The 15,485-nt window shown below is 38.2% G+C and overlaps 2 protein-coding genes across 2 annotated transcripts; one reads left to right on the forward strand and one right to left on the reverse strand.

Annotated features, from left to right (window-relative positions):
• The first annotated feature begins 4,770 nt into the window (after positions 1-4,770).
• Positions 4,771-6,634, forward strand: LOC116802335. The gene is made up of 2 exons (XM_032726638.1): positions 4,771-6,398; positions 6,454-6,634. The coding sequence occupies exons 1-2, from the start codon at positions 5,037-5,039 to the stop codon at positions 6,463-6,465; spliced, it is 1,374 nt and encodes a 457-aa protein (XP_032582529.1). The 5' UTR covers positions 4,771-5,036; the 3' UTR covers positions 6,466-6,634.
• Positions 6,635-13,882: 7,248 nt separating this feature from the next.
• LOC6613641 lies at positions 13,883-15,195 on the reverse strand. The gene has a single exon (XM_002038075.2). It carries the CDS (start codon positions 15,104-15,106, stop codon positions 14,219-14,221), a length of 888 nt encoding a protein of 295 aa, XP_002038111.1. The 5' UTR covers positions 15,107-15,195; the 3' UTR covers positions 13,883-14,218.
• Positions 15,196-15,485: the final 290 nt, after the last annotated feature.

Genomic DNA, 15,485 nt, shown 5'->3' on the forward strand with positions numbered 1-15,485 from the left:
CGCTTCCCCACAGACACATAAACAATTTATCTGACACACTCGCACACACACATACATATGCGCCGAGTCCTTTTCTGCAAGGCGGCCGCAAGATCGAAGCCAGACTTTGGGTTTCTTCTTTTCTGTGGGATATTTTGCTTACGCTGCCGGAAATTTATCACGTTAACCTTTGGGAAATGCTTATATAATTTATCTTCAAGCGAGTAAATTCTACCCGTGAAAAGGAGGCGGCAGTGGAAAAGCAACCAAAACAGCTTTGCAAAAGCAAAAAGGAGCGACTGGAGAAGTTTTCCAACTGTGGCTGATTCTCTCACAAATACACTCGGGGGTCCAGGTCCACAGGTCGGTATGTGTGAGTTACGAAGGTAAAAAATTGCCAAGAGTTTGAAAACAAGGCGGTGGGCTAACCTTTCAACTCAGACCTCTTTCTCGCACTCCCCAAACATTGAGTGGGTAAAAAATTAGGTTAATTTTGGGTGTGCTATGGATTGATGGGTCCCCATCCAAAAGCACTTGGCAAATAATTAATAAACATTGGACGTGTAACAGAAGGAAAGTTATTTTTTCTATTGCGCTAAGGAAAAAGTTTTAAATATATATATAGTGCAATGTAAAGCTTGTTAGCAAAAAAATTATAAATTTTACACTTACTTTACATTTATTTTCATTTATAATATTTTTAATTAATTATCCGACTGTTTCTTCGGCAGGTATTTGATACAGTACCGTCAATACCAAACAAGTTATGCTTTTGTATTTCTCGATTATTTCTATTGCAACTTCATAATATATTCGGTCCATTCAAATCCAATTAAACTTGTTTTTTATTCCATTTCGTTTTTTCTCAAAAATGCAATATTCAGAGATTTTTAGGAACCGTTGTTATCATCATTTTATCGCAGAATGTGTCAGTGCCAAAATATTTTTATAATATTAGCTAAATTCGAAGTAATTGGTAAGCGTTTGCGCAGTGACTATAAAAAGCAGGCTTTATTTGCAACCGATCAGTCGTGACCTACAATCTCTACATTAAACATTAATCAGCATGAACTTCTTTCTTATTTCGGCGCTGCTTGGTTTTCTCGTGGAAGCTGTTTTAGGCGGCTTTACAAATTTATACTCACCGTGCACGTCATATATGGCCAAGTACGAATATAATCACGAAAAAAGGCCTGCATTGGACTCCACTATATCGACTGTGCGAATATGTTAAATTATTATGATAACCGTGAAGACTGTTTTTAATTCGAATTTGTTTATATGTACATATATATTTTAAGAAATCATTTAAATCTATGTATTTGGACTAATGTACGTTTTTCGTTTTTTATGTTGGGAGAGCTTGGCACACTAATATTGTTCTCCAAATAAATTAAAATTTAATTTAAAATGAAATGAAATTATTTTACAATTCACCCAATATGAAATTGTTATGAGTTTTAAACTTTTTTAGCTCTTTTCTTGACTCGATGGGGGACCTCATTTTCAGTAGTTTTTTTCAGTAGTGCGATTTTTTGCCCACATTTCTTCATTGCTCACCACATTGTCGTCGCTTCATTAAGAAAGTTTTTCTTTACAGTTTTCCTAACATAAATGCTGAAAACTTAATTTCTTCTAAGTGAACTTGTTAAGTTTTACTCGTCGTTTCTCCCCCGTTCTCTCACCATCTCTCCTACTTTCTCGGCACATTTTTTGTAACTAAGTTAGAGGGTGTATTCTACGAAGGGTTGTGGATAGTTGGGTCTGTTGTTTTGTGGCCAACTTTTGGGTTATTCTTCGCCCGTAGCTGTCGCTGACACTTGGCTGCCCACATTTATATATTTTTCTATTCCGCGACCAGCTTTAAGCGCATTAAGATGAGAACTCATGGAGGTGGCGGGTATTGTCTGGACTGGCAAGGAAATGGAAATCTTAAGTGCTGCGGACTAAAAAATTAAAGGAAAAGTCAAGGAAAAATATAAAGAAATGTTGAATTCAGAGCCCTAATTTGTTGAATACTTTAACGATGTTGGAAATACAAGAAAATCATTTTCATTTTTAATCAACTGGCTAGACTGACTTTAACAATCTAATTTCGTGTCAAATTGCAATTAAATTTTACATTTTCCTGTTTAATTATTTGTTTAAGACACTTGTAATTGTAAATACGAACCCATCCAGCTAATCAGCAATTGCAGGTAAAAATGTTTGCATCCCTTGTCCAAGTCAACTTAAAACAAATGTTTTCCCCCAAGTGTCATAATTAAGTGGTTAAACATGACTGAAGTGTAGTGAAACACTTTTGCTGACTTGAACGGCATACATTGAAAAGTGCATCAAATTCCAATTAAATCAGACACACATCAGCACTTCATAAACATGAATTGAGTTTGGGCCATGGTCGAAAAGGCTGAAACCCGATCCGACCAGACTGCCAAGGAGACAATGCGAATGGAGGCAGGTTAGCAGGCGATGCACATTCAGTCAAGTTAAATGAACCGCATCTATTGACTATCTCCTTCCCTTTTCCGGCTCTATACCTTTCTCCCTCTGACTCGCAGTCGCACAGTGGCTAAACTCGCACATACTTAAAGAAATTTCAATGGAAAAATTTAAAAGTATTATTTCTGAGCCAATGATTCAATGGTATTTTTATCAGCCAAATGCATTACGTGGCTTTACTTACTTCCCTTGATTCTAAAATAACTGATTTAGTCTTAATTATCATTTAAACATGATTATTAAACTTGGCAAATACATTTAGCTGTTTATTTTAGGTGCGATTATAAGGTGGTGTTAAATAACATAGAATGTGACAAGCATAAGCATAAGTTATACTATGTATGTATCAATATGTAATAAGGCCTTAAAGTACTAATTTAAAATAGCATCTGGTATTCGGTCCGTACTCGGTCCCGTACTGGTCCCGTACTTGTCCCGTACTGGTCCCGAATTCGGTTCCGTACTCTTGAGCTCTGATCCATTTATCACTTGTCAAAGAAAACTTCCATCCAAACCAAAGTCAAAGCTTTTAAAATCAGCCATTGATTTACTTGAGCAATCTTTTTAAATTATATATCGTTTCACCTTGTACATATGCACATATAAATGTATTATATATTTTTTTGAATTTTAGCCGCCGTTTACAGAAGTTAACATTCGGATACTATTTCAATTGTCTCTTTTATTTCGATCTGTACTCTAGCTTGGTTCAACAGCGACTGACTGCCGCGCTCTCTGCAGAGTGGCGAGTCGATCAGTCGATAAGTTTCTCGATAATATTTGTATGTATGTATATAGTAAGGATGGGTGTATGAATGTATAAGCTTATGACTAGATTGGCTATGTATAATTAGGTATGTATGACTAGGAATGTATGACTAAGAGTAAAGGAAGAGGGTAGAAGGAGCAGCCTACTACAGAATTTTGAATAATTAAAATATAAGTATATCAATGTATATAACCAAAAAAATTATTTTATGGTTGTTGTTTTTAAATGAATAAAAAATTTTCATCCAATATTGTTTACAACAAAATATTTTTTTTAACAAAATCACGATTTTCGACTGATTGCTTCTATAGCAGCTATATGATAAGCATACAATGTTCGCTAAGAACGCCCTGGATATATATAAAATTTTTTTTTTTTTTTCGCACAGGTCCCACGGCCACACCTTCCGCCCAACCGACCGAGGGGCGCTGCCGTTTATCGTACAGCTCGATTCGCGAGAAGATATAGACGCGATATAAAAAAGAGAACAGGAACGAGGAAATTAATGTAAAATAACCATGTTAAATATTAGTGTTAGTGGGGATCTAATTATGTAATAGAAAAGATAAAATCGATTGCTTTAATAGCGGCAGAGAGTCAAGATTACAGATAATAGGATAAAGTCTATTATAGTCAGAACATAAAACTCTGTAAGGGTCATGCAACTCATAATTAGATCTACAATGATTTAAGATAAGGGGTATATAGTTTCTAGTGAATCTACTTGGAACCGAGAAGTTAAGCCGACTAATCTGGTCGAGACTCTCAACATCCCCACGAATAAGCTTACAAATAAAGACTGTTCCAAGCATAGTTCTACGGTTAGCTAGGGACGGTAAATTAATTAAAAGTAGTGTACTGGAATAAGGAGGTAATATACGGTTTGCATCCCAATTTAGGCGCCGTAGGGCAAAAAATAAGAAGTTTTATTGGACCGGATTCAATGCGGTCCGAGTGGACTGTGTATTGTGGACTCCAAACAGGTGATCCGTACTCGAGAATCGGACAGACTAACGAAATAAATAAGGTTTTAGTCAAGTAAGGATCATCAAATTCCTGAGACCACCTTTTTATAAAACCAAGCACACCCCTGGCCTTATTGACAATAGACGAAATATGGTCAGAAAATTTTAGTTTTGGGTCATCAACTCGTGTTAGTCGTGCTTATTGGGTTGGCACGACAAAAGGTCATAACTTTACACTTGGAGCCATTTAAGTCTAATATGTTATCACGGCACCATATTTGAAATCGGTCTAGATCGGATTGTAAGTCCAAATGGCACGAAGTGTCCTTGTACTGGAGGCATAATTTAACATCGTCTGCGTACATAAGTACACGCGAACGTTTTATTATCCGGTGGGACACCGGATGTGACTCGGAGAATAGAAGATAAAGAATTTTTAAAGATAGCTTGAAATCCAATTTAGAAGATCAACAGTGTGGTAGGATGAACACTCATAAGGCCCACTGTACCATGTAATAGCATAGTTTTAGGTATGAAGCCCATAGTGGCAGATCATATCCCCGTTAGGAATAAGAATATTATTGTGATCTCGCTCTTACTTATAAGCTAGCATTAAGAGATAAGAATGTATACATAGCTCACTGAAAAACGCATACACACTTGAGAGAGCATAGAAAAAAGAGGAATAGGCGAGACGCGTCATTCGGTGGCGTGCGCTTGAAGAGTAAAGTTGAATAAAGGAATTGTGAGATTATTTAAAAGATATAGTGCGTATATTCATTTTTCGGCGTCCACAACATCAGAAGTGGTCATTGCCCACTATGCCTGACATTATATGGAGTGAATTCTCAGTGACCCAACTAAAGAAGTGGTTGGAAGCTCTGGGACGCCAGACTTCCGGCACAAAAGCGGAATTAATAGTGCGTCTGCAGGCCATTTCCCCAGAAACGCGTGGCGATTCACCGCCAAATAACGGATCAGCAACAGAAGAGGTGGAGGAATTGGATGGAGCTGCAGCCTGGCCAAAGCAGAAGGAGCCACAGGGTGGAGACACGCGCGCGATCCCGTTCGACGAGCAGTCATTGCTGTCAGAATCTTTGGAGAACCTCGACCTGGATCAGCTATCGTTGGTGGATACAGAGAGAGCCACTCTAAAAAAGCTTCGGGACGAGATAGAGGCAAACATGGCTGTGCTGCAGAGGATCCAAGCGGATATCGACGACGCAAACAAGAGCAAGTCTGCTCAAGCTCGCCAGATCAATGACGTCATCGAGAACAACAGCAACGGAGACCGCGACAATGTTAACATATGCGCTAACAGCACCGACGCCAATGTTTACAGCATCGACGCCAAGGTTAACAGCACCAAGGTGACTACCGCTGCCGACAACATCGATATGGGACATACCAGTGTTGGAAAAGAAACCGCTGGTAGTGTTGTTCAGCACCAGAGTCGAATTGTAAACAAGCTTCTGGAATCTCCTGCAACATCCCTTGCCTTGGCTAAAGAGGTAACGATGGAGTTTGACGGCAGCTTATGTGCGCGCAACTGGGTCACGCAGTTTCAGAACATCGGAAAAATTTACAATTTGGACGACGGATGCATGCACATGCTGCTAATTGCCAAACTAAAAGGAGACGCACAGCGCTGGCTGCACGCAAGCGCCACACGCATCCTAGAATCTACCGACCAGCTGTGCGAACAGTTAATCTTGACATTCGAGGTCAAGATGTCAAAAGGGGAACTGAGGAATGCATTTCAAAAACGCGAATGGCATCCGGATGAGAAATTTGCTGTTTACTTCGAGGACAAGGTGATGCTGGCCAACGACATCAACATCGATCTAGAGGAGCTCCTGGAAAACATCATTGAGGGAATCCCAGCACCAGCGTTGCGCAACCAGGCGCGCATACAGTGTTTCTCCGAGCCGATGCAAATTCTACGGGCTTTCTCGGAAGTCCGCCTGCCGAAGCACAAAACAGGGAGCGGTTCAGCAAAGCGCCTTGCTGGAGGAGGTGCAACCAATAAGGACTTACGATGTGCCAATTGCAACTCCAAAGGGCACTTCGCCAGGGAGTGTCTCAAGCCAAAGAGGGAGCCCGGATCCTGCTATGCCTGTGGGGCATTTGGACACTTCGTCGGACAATGCGCGGAGCGCAAGAGCGCCAATATCAACAATTATGTAAGACTTGTCAAGATTTTTTTTCAGAATAGCTATAAAATCCCATTAATTACAGAATGCCTCATAGACACAGGGAGTCCAATATCATTTACAAAATTAAGCAATGTATCCAAGGAAATTAATTTAGAATCCGCTGCAGAAACCTATTTCGGGCTGAATAAAAGCCAACTGACAATACATGGAAAAATCTTATGTTACATTATAAAAGAAAAAATTAAATGTTATTTTTATTTGTACGTGGTCCCAGACGAGTCTATGAGTCATAATGTAGTTCTTGGGCGAAATTTCATGGAAGCGTGCCAGTTGAAACTGGATCCAGACGCCTTGGGAAGGATAACGGTCAACCCAGTCGATAGAAAAAAATATAGAAAAGCAAACAGTAAAACAGTCAGTTATATTGTTAGTGAAACAGTTAGTGAAACAGTTAGTGAAACAGTTAGCGAGACAGTTAACGAAGAGGTTGATGAAACAGTTAGTCAAATAGATAATGAAACAGTTAATAAGACAGTTAATAAAACAGCCAACGAAGCGAGTAGTATAGTTAGTCAAACTGTTAACGAGGCAGGTAGCAAAACGATCATCGAAACAGTTATGCCTTTAGCCAACTTCACGACGGATTCCGGACTTTATGCTGCGGTTATGCCCAGTTATGAAGAAGCTGTTAGAGAAATTTGTAGCATTGATCACTTAGAGGATGAGCAAATGAACTTCATGTGCGGCGAAAACTATAACCAAGCCTTAAACAGTCAGTTAAAGGAGATTATTAAACGCAACTACCTGAGCATTAATAAGCCTACCGAGCCTTTAGTCAAATGCGAAATAAAACTTTGTTTAGAAACGTCAAAACCATTTAGCTGCGCCCCAAGAAGACTTGCCTACTCAGAAAAAGAAAAATTACAAAAACTATTAGATGACTATTTAAAAGAGGGAATTATTCAACCTAGTAAATCAGAGTATGCTTCACCAATTGTTTTAGTCAAAAAGAAAACAGGAGACATAAGGCTATGTATAGACTTTAGAAAACTGAACAAAGTGTTAATTAAAGACAATTATCCGATACCGCTTATCGATGACCTCTTAGACAAGCTAGTCAACAAAAAAGTTTTTTCGAAGCTTGATTTAAAAAACGGTTATTTTCATGTATTCGTTAATAAGGAATCAGTTAAATACACCTCATTTGTTACACCGTTAGGGCAATTCGAATTTCTCAGAATGCCAATGGGCCTAAAAACTGCATCGGCGGTGTTCCAAAGGTTTGTAAACGAAATTTTCGAGGATCTTATAAGGGATAACAAAGTAATTGTATACATGGACGACATCATGATTGCCAGCAAGAACTCGGAGGAGCATTTAGAAACCTTAAAGGAAGTGTTCATCAGATTAGGTCAAAATAAATTGGAATTACGAATGGATAAATGTGAGTTCTTTCAGACAAATATTAAATATTTAGGATTCATTATAAATGGTGAAGGCATTAAGGCTGATGACAAAGGAATAGAGGCCATACAGCATTTTCCAGTTCCAGACAAAATACAAGCCGTTCAAAGTTTTCTGGGCTTATGTTCATACTTCCGTAGATTTATAAAAGATTTTTCAACATTAGCGAAACCTTTATATGACCTTTTGAGAAAAAATGAAAAATTCAAATTTGGAGAAAAGGAAATGAGCTGTTTCTCAACTCTTAAGGAAAAGCTGGTGCAGGCACCGGTCTTAGCAATTTATAATTTCAAAGACGAAATAGAACTGCACTGTGATGCAAGCGCTCTTGGTTTCGGTGCGGTGTTATGTCAAAAAAAAGAGGATGGAAAATTACACCCAATATTTTATTTTTCAAAGCGAACAACAGTCGCTGAGGCAAAATATCACAGTTTCGAATTGGAAACAATGGCAATTATTCACGCACTGCGAAGATTTAGAATATATTTGTACGGAAAACGCTTTAAAATTATAACTGATTGTAATTCTCTTACTTTGACGCTTAACAAGATTGAACTTAATCCGCGAATAGCTAGATGGGCGTTAGAGCTCCAGAACTACGATTATGAGCTCATACATAGAGAAGGTAAAAGGATGCAGCATGTTGATGCTCTTAGTAGGTGCACGAATATTTTGATAGTGGAATCAAATACGTTTGAAGACAATTTAGTAATCTGCCAAGGCAAGGATCAAAAAGTTCAAGAAATCAAGAAACTACTGGAAAAAAATGAACATAAGTTGTTCGAAATGAGAAACGGAATAATTTATAGAAAGTGTAACGACGGCAGACTTTTATTTTATGTTCCCACAGACATGGAAGATCATATTCTATATAAATATCACAATGAGATCGGACACATAGGTAGAGACAAAATGTTAGATGTTATTTCTAAATCTTATTGGTTTCCCAATGCCAAAGACAAATGTTTGAGCCATATAGAAAATTGTTTAAAATGTGTTGCGTTCTCCCCTAAGACAGGCAAGGAAGGATTTCTACACTGCATTCCGAAGGGCAGCAAACCGTTTGAACTAATACATATCGATCATTACGGCCCAGTCGACTCAGGCAGATCCAAAAAACATATTTTTGTTGTCATCGATGGTTTCACGAAGTTCGTACGTTTATACGCCACAAAAACCACTAATACAAAGGAAGTCATTACAGCCCTGAAGGACTATTTTAGAGCATACAGCAAGCCTAAATGCATCATTTCAGATAGGGGAAGTTGTTTTACATCCAAGGAATTTGATGACTTTATCTTAGAGTTCGATGTTAAGCATATGAAGATTGCGACTGGTTCACCCCAAGCAAACGGACAGGTTGAAAGAGTCAATAGAAGCCTAGGTCCAATGATAGCGAAACTGGTACAGCCAGAGAAAGGCATATATTGGGATACAGTAATAGATAAAGTTGAGCACGTCTTAAATAATACACAGCACCGCAGCATCAAGCAAACTCCAAGCAGAGTTCTTTTTGGGTTAGAGCAAAGAGGAAAAATAGTAGACGAATTAAGAGAAAAACTAGAGGAATTAGAAAATACTGAAGAAGATAGGGATTTGGCAAAAATTAGAAGCGAAGTTGAGAATAATCAAAAAAAGGCTCAAGCGTATAATAAAACACATTATGACAAGACCGCAAGACAGCCATCAGAATACAAAAAAGGAGATTATGTGATGGTAAAAAATTTCGACAGTACAGCAGGCATCTCTAGAAAATTGATTCCAAAGTGTAAAGGCCCATATGTGATATCTAAAGTATTAAGAAACGACAGATTCTTGTTAAAAGACGTAGAAGGTTTTCAGATATCTCGTAACCCATACCAAGGTGTCTGGAGCATCCAAAATATTAAGCATTGGATAGGCAACAAGAAAAATAAACGAAGACACAATTAAACAATAATAACAATATAATAACAGATTAATATAGTATGTAAATATGTATAAATAAGGTAAAAGAATTCATCATACAACTAAGCAATCAATGTAAACCATGATCAGGGGATCAGCTAGTCAGGACGGCCGAGTTGTGGTAGGATGAACACTCATAAGGCCCACTGTACCATGTAATAGCATAGTTTTAGGTATGAAGCCCATAGTGGCAGATCATATCCCCGTTAGGAATAAGAATATTATTGTGATCTCGCTCTTACTTATAAGCTAGCATTAAGAGATAAGAATGTATACATAGCTCACTGAAAAACGCATACACACTTGAGAGAGCATAGAAAAAAGAGGAATAGGCGAGACGCGTCATTCGGTGGCGTGCGCTTGAAGAGTAAAGTTGAATAAAGGAATTGTGAGATTATTTAAAAGATATAGTGCGTATATTCATTTTTCGGCGTCCACAACAGGGAAACCTATAAGATCAAGTTTTCTTATTAGAAGGTAATGATTAACAGTGTCAAATGCTTTACTAAAATCAGTCTAGATGACATCTGTTTGAAGATTATTTTTGAAACCCTGTATTACGAAAGAAGTTAGCTCCAAGAGGTTAGTGGTTGTAGATCTGCGTTTCATAAAACCGTGTTGACAAATGAGGAGTGATAACATTTTCGAAAAGTTTTGGGATAGTCGACAATTTAGAGACTCCTCTGTAATTGCTTGCATCCAGTTTTCTACCTTTTTTGTGAAGAGGAATCACAAAGGACTCCTTCCATATATGAGGGAATTGTGAAGATTCCAAAGATAAGGTAAACAGTTTCAGTAGAAGCTTGCAGAAGGCTTCCGCACAGAATCTGAGCACACAGCCAGGGATATCATTTCTTATGTAGAATTTTTTTCGTTGCAAAATAATTGAAAACAAAAAAGTTTTCCATACTAACGCTTACTTTCAAACTGATCGTTCATATGACAGCTTTATGATATTGTGGTCCGATCTGGCTATTTTTTCATATATAAATAAGTTTCAAGTGTCTACCTCAACTAGAAGTATTTTTGCCGCATTTCCCATACAATGGGAACCACTGTGCAATGCCGAGAATCAAACGACGGTGATGGCAAATTTTGCTTTTGAAGGCAACATAAATTTTTCAAACGATTGACTCAGCAAAATGACCATGAATGTGTGACATCAGCAGCGGCCAGGGGCGGTGTATCCCCTTTCCCTCTTTCCACCAGCAGTCCCTTCCTCCGTTGTCGTCATTATCGTCCTGCGACAGGACAAACAGACAGAGACAGACTGAGAACGGGTGGGTGGCGCTAGAAGGCGAGGTGGCGAGGACATCCTTTTCCATGGCAGCCGGCAAATATCGAGAGGTAAACACGAGCATTGCCAGCTTCCGTTATCAGTCAGCTTGTTTGCCAGACAGCCGGGCCATTTCCATTGGACGCGCCCACCCGGCTTACCTGGCCAACATCGCTCCCCCATCGCTGTTCGTCTATATTTGTCTGCTTATTGACGCTTTGAAGTCGTACAATTTTCTCGTTCCTGAGTAGCTGTCTTGACTCCTCTGTTTTCTCGTGTGTTGAAAATTAACTTTGAAAGATTTTCGGTGGCATGAAAGTGCTTGACGTCGCATTTGCGGTTCAATGGGTCTGATTTTCACCTCCTGTGTATCAATCGGAGCTCCGTTTATGTTAAATGATGTCTGCGTTGGGTACACAGTGCGTACTATTGATTTAATTTGACATCAATGACCAATGCGAAGTCAACAGACGAATACGACTACATTCAGTCTAGAATCCAGTCTAGTCCATTTCATCAAAATTTCAGTCAAATTGATATACGGAATTTACTTGTTTAGTTACATAATACAATTATTTAAAATTAATTATTGACAGTCGGAGTGTTTGAATGGTTTGTGCAACGACTCCATTACTGTTCTAGAGTAAACAAATAAAAAATCACAGTAGTGCAAACATTCTATATTAAAACTTGATTCCCAGCCAAATAACTAAGCAATGTTAAATTTTTGCTTTCTACAAATACATTTCTTTTCAAAAACAGCGCGCTATGTATATTAAATATTTAAAAAATATCAGGAGAATAGAATTTAAATGTGTTTAAGTTACCTCAGAGTTGGGCCAACGGCGTCAACATGGCAGCAACTAATAAAACGTGCAGTAAATATTTATGAACTTTTATTTTATGACACCTCTGAAGCTTACCAACTGCGACAATACACTGACCTCTGAAAAAAAAATTAACCAAAACTGGCCATTTGAGGAGGTCACAATAATTTAAGCTAAGAAACACAGACAAAAAATTAACATAAACCGTGAAATGTTGTCTGCCAAAAATAAAGAAGAACTAAACAAAAAGAAAATCACGTTTTGTAATTATACAACAGAGAATACACGGTCAAGGAACGAGCATTGCCATCCTCGAGATGACCGTATTCTTTTTCCCTATGAAAAACAGGCGACCATTGGACCTTGTTTATTTGGGTAAGCAAAACAATACACAGAGCTGAAATGAAAATGCAACAAAATAATTAAAAATCTTGTGGTGCCGAGGTTGATTTCCCAACATGGGAGCCTGGACTCGCCTTGTCGCCAGTCCGAAATTGCTTATGAATTGTAAACAGGAAGGCCTTTTCCCGTTCTTTTTGGCAACGGCAGGTCCTGGCCAGTTGTTTGTGCTACGTGTGAATTATAGCATACTTTCAAGCGCGTGCAGGAAATTATTTTTAAATGGAGAGACAAAATTTAAATGTCTGTGCACAATGAATAGAATCATGCAAATTCATATCCCTTCTATAAAGCAGGAAACTTGCTTGAGCCAATTTTGATTGATTTTTAGTTGAAATGTAATGTAATCTCCAAATATCTAATTATAAAAGGTTTTATTTTAAAATATGCCTTTAAATATTATGGAATGGTTTAAAAACTTTGCGTTCCCAGTGTGCAGCTGTGCACTTCGGTCCACAAACTTATCCATTGCTCTCAAAACAAATCCCTTTGTAGTTCCAGGACCAGCATAAAATGGGGAAAAACACCACGAAGCAGCCGCAAACAAATTGGGGGATCCCCAGCGTAAGCCTACCAAAAACAAGTCACGTTTCGAGGCGCAGAGCACACACATACAGACAACTGCACACATGCAAGCGCCGAGTTGCAGGCCTGTTCGCATAATTGTATTGCATAATTTTAGCACGCGCTCAGTCCCCAGCCCCTGTCACGCCTCCTCGCCTTCTCCGCCCCTCTTGGCCCACGACAACCATCATGCTATGTGACGGCAAACTAAGCGCAACCCATAAATACGCCTAGAAATATGCTGCAATATTTTTGTAGCTACCGCGCCACACAGATACACAGACAATTCGCACTACTTTTCTCATTACAAATTGGATTTTGCAGTCACATTTCGCTTATTACGTTCAAAATCCATGCAAATTTCTTTATATGCACCAAACCATCCCAACCCAAAAGTGTTTCTCCCATTGAACCGCAGTTCTTGCGCCTTTTTATCCGCATTTTCATTGCACACTTAGGGAAATGTTTTATTTCCTGTACTTACATACCAAAAATACTTTAAAATATCCACCTTTTTGGAATTGATTATTTAAACGCGTTTTTCTATCATCAACATGCACAAAATACATCAAATACATCTAAAAATGCTTTTATTAATAATTAACCAGGACTATTATTTTCTTGAGTGTCATTCGGCGGGTGGTAAAGGAAAATTGTGTAAAAGGAATGCTTGGTGTGCTTGCATCTTATTACTATTGCCCACAGATACAAGAGAACACACAACTACAAACAACTGGCAGAATAATAATATAGAGAGACGGCGGCTGCCAAGTTTATTGTGCAAATATAATTCAGTTTTCTTTTCTCTTTGGCCGATCTTTTTGTACCGCGTACTCGTCTATGGCTATATTCCACCTCCACCTCCTCCTCCTTGCTTGCAAATTAGCTGTGTGCAACGTGATAATGCCATTTCTGTGCATTTTACCAGCTTACAAAGTGCGCTGAAAGAACTTTATTGTCTGCAAAAGTGTAGATTATGCAATCAGGCTAGTGCTAGAACCCGGCAAAGGAATAAGTTGTTAAGGCCTGCTGCATCGCATTGATAATCTTTATTTAGAAATATCCATTAGGAACGGTCGTGTACTATCGATATTTTTACCTTCTGTGTATCAATCGGAGTTCCGTTTATGTTAAATGATGTCTGCATTGGGTACACAGTGCGTATGATTGATTCAATTTGACATCAATAATCAAAGCAAAGTCAAGACATGAATACGACTATATCCATAATAATCTTTATTTAAAAACATCCAGGAACAACGATCGTGTACTATTGATATTTACTTCCTTAAACAAAATTTGTTTCGCTTCAAATCATATTTGTTTTTAGTAAAGCTTCGATAACCTTCCGATTTTGCTATCCCAACTTGTTAAGAATCGGTGATTTCCTCACTTGTGTTGATTTGGCTTAAATGGTCAGTAGGTGCTTCTTTTGCTTCCTGATTTTCATCATTGAAATCAACTGCAATTACTTTAAGTTTCTTGCTGTGCGTCATGGCGAATGGGGACCCCAAATTGACTTGCAAAATATGTAGACGAGGCTGTTTTGAAGGCGGTTCCGAAATATCTTCTTCAGTGGCATTTTGCTTTTTGGTTACTTCTCCAAAGAAATGGGCATCAGGAGTATTTTTTTTTGACTTAATCGACTGATTTGGCGAATTCGTTGACATCATTGATAATTTCGTTGGAGATTTCAATTTGGACTCTGCTGAAGTTTTCGGCTTTATTATTGATGAGGACGTTGTTGATTTTATTGGTGATTTTATAGCTGGAACATTTTGCATCATCCTCGTTTTTTGCGTCATTTTTGGCGTAATTTTGGGTGTATAGTTTTGAGTGTCTGTGGACTCTTCGAAAATCTTCGCCGAAGTTTTTTCCGTAGTCTTCATATGACCGCAGCTCATCTGTGGCTTAGCAGAATTCCTACCATGAATTATACTTGGGGGAACACGCTCTGTTGTATTCAGTATATACCGGGCTCTAGTTCTTAAGAGATTAGTTTTTCGCGGACTGTTTGCACGAATACCCTTTCGTCCTCGAATATCCCCGAATGTTTGCGGAACTCGATCCACCAATGACAATGACAATGCAGAATCCAACTGGAGAGATAAAAGCCTTGGCTGTTTGCGTGTCATATGAGTTGGCGTTGATGTTGCCCCCGGCTGGTCAGTGATTGATAGAGACTCTTCGGGGATTTTGCGAGCCGTTGCCGTAGTGGCTGAATTGTTTGGTGGAATAAAATTCTTTTTTGTACTCATTTTACTTCAACTTATTTAACTTATTTTAACTTATAAAACTCGAAACGACCGTTTGCTAGCAATGTAAAAGTTACACTGAATTAAGAAACGAAATTGTGACAGTCACGTCAAATTATTCTGAATCAAAAAGCAAGGCCCAATTGATTGGGTTTTTAAATGTTCAAAGTATAATAAAATTTGACTTTTATATTACAAATATTAAAAAAGTATTTATCGTAGTTTTATTCTCGCAATTCGAAATTTTATGTAATTTAAATCGAGTTTTTCAAATATGTAAAAGTGTATTTAAACAGAAAAAAATATAATAGAAAGTTGTAATTCAGGTACCTGCCAATCTTATGATTAAAAAAAGGGGCTTATAATATTTAAAAGGCTTGCC

This window comes from Drosophila sechellia, chromosome 2L (genome assembly GCF_004382195.2).
Source record: "Drosophila sechellia strain sech25 chromosome 2L, ASM438219v1, whole genome shotgun sequence".
Taxonomy (NCBI): Eukaryota; Metazoa; Arthropoda; class Insecta; order Diptera; family Drosophilidae; genus Drosophila; species Drosophila sechellia.

What these genes read in the sequence shown, in the direction of transcription:
- LOC116802335 (XM_032726638.1), top strand. Translation starts at nt 5,037, where the DNA reads ATGCCTGACATTATATGGAGTGAATTCTCAGTGACCCAACTAAAGAAG.
- LOC6613641 (XM_002038075.2), bottom strand. Translation starts at nt 15,106, where the DNA reads ATGAGTACAAAAAAGAATTTTATTCCACCAAACAATTCAGCCACTACG.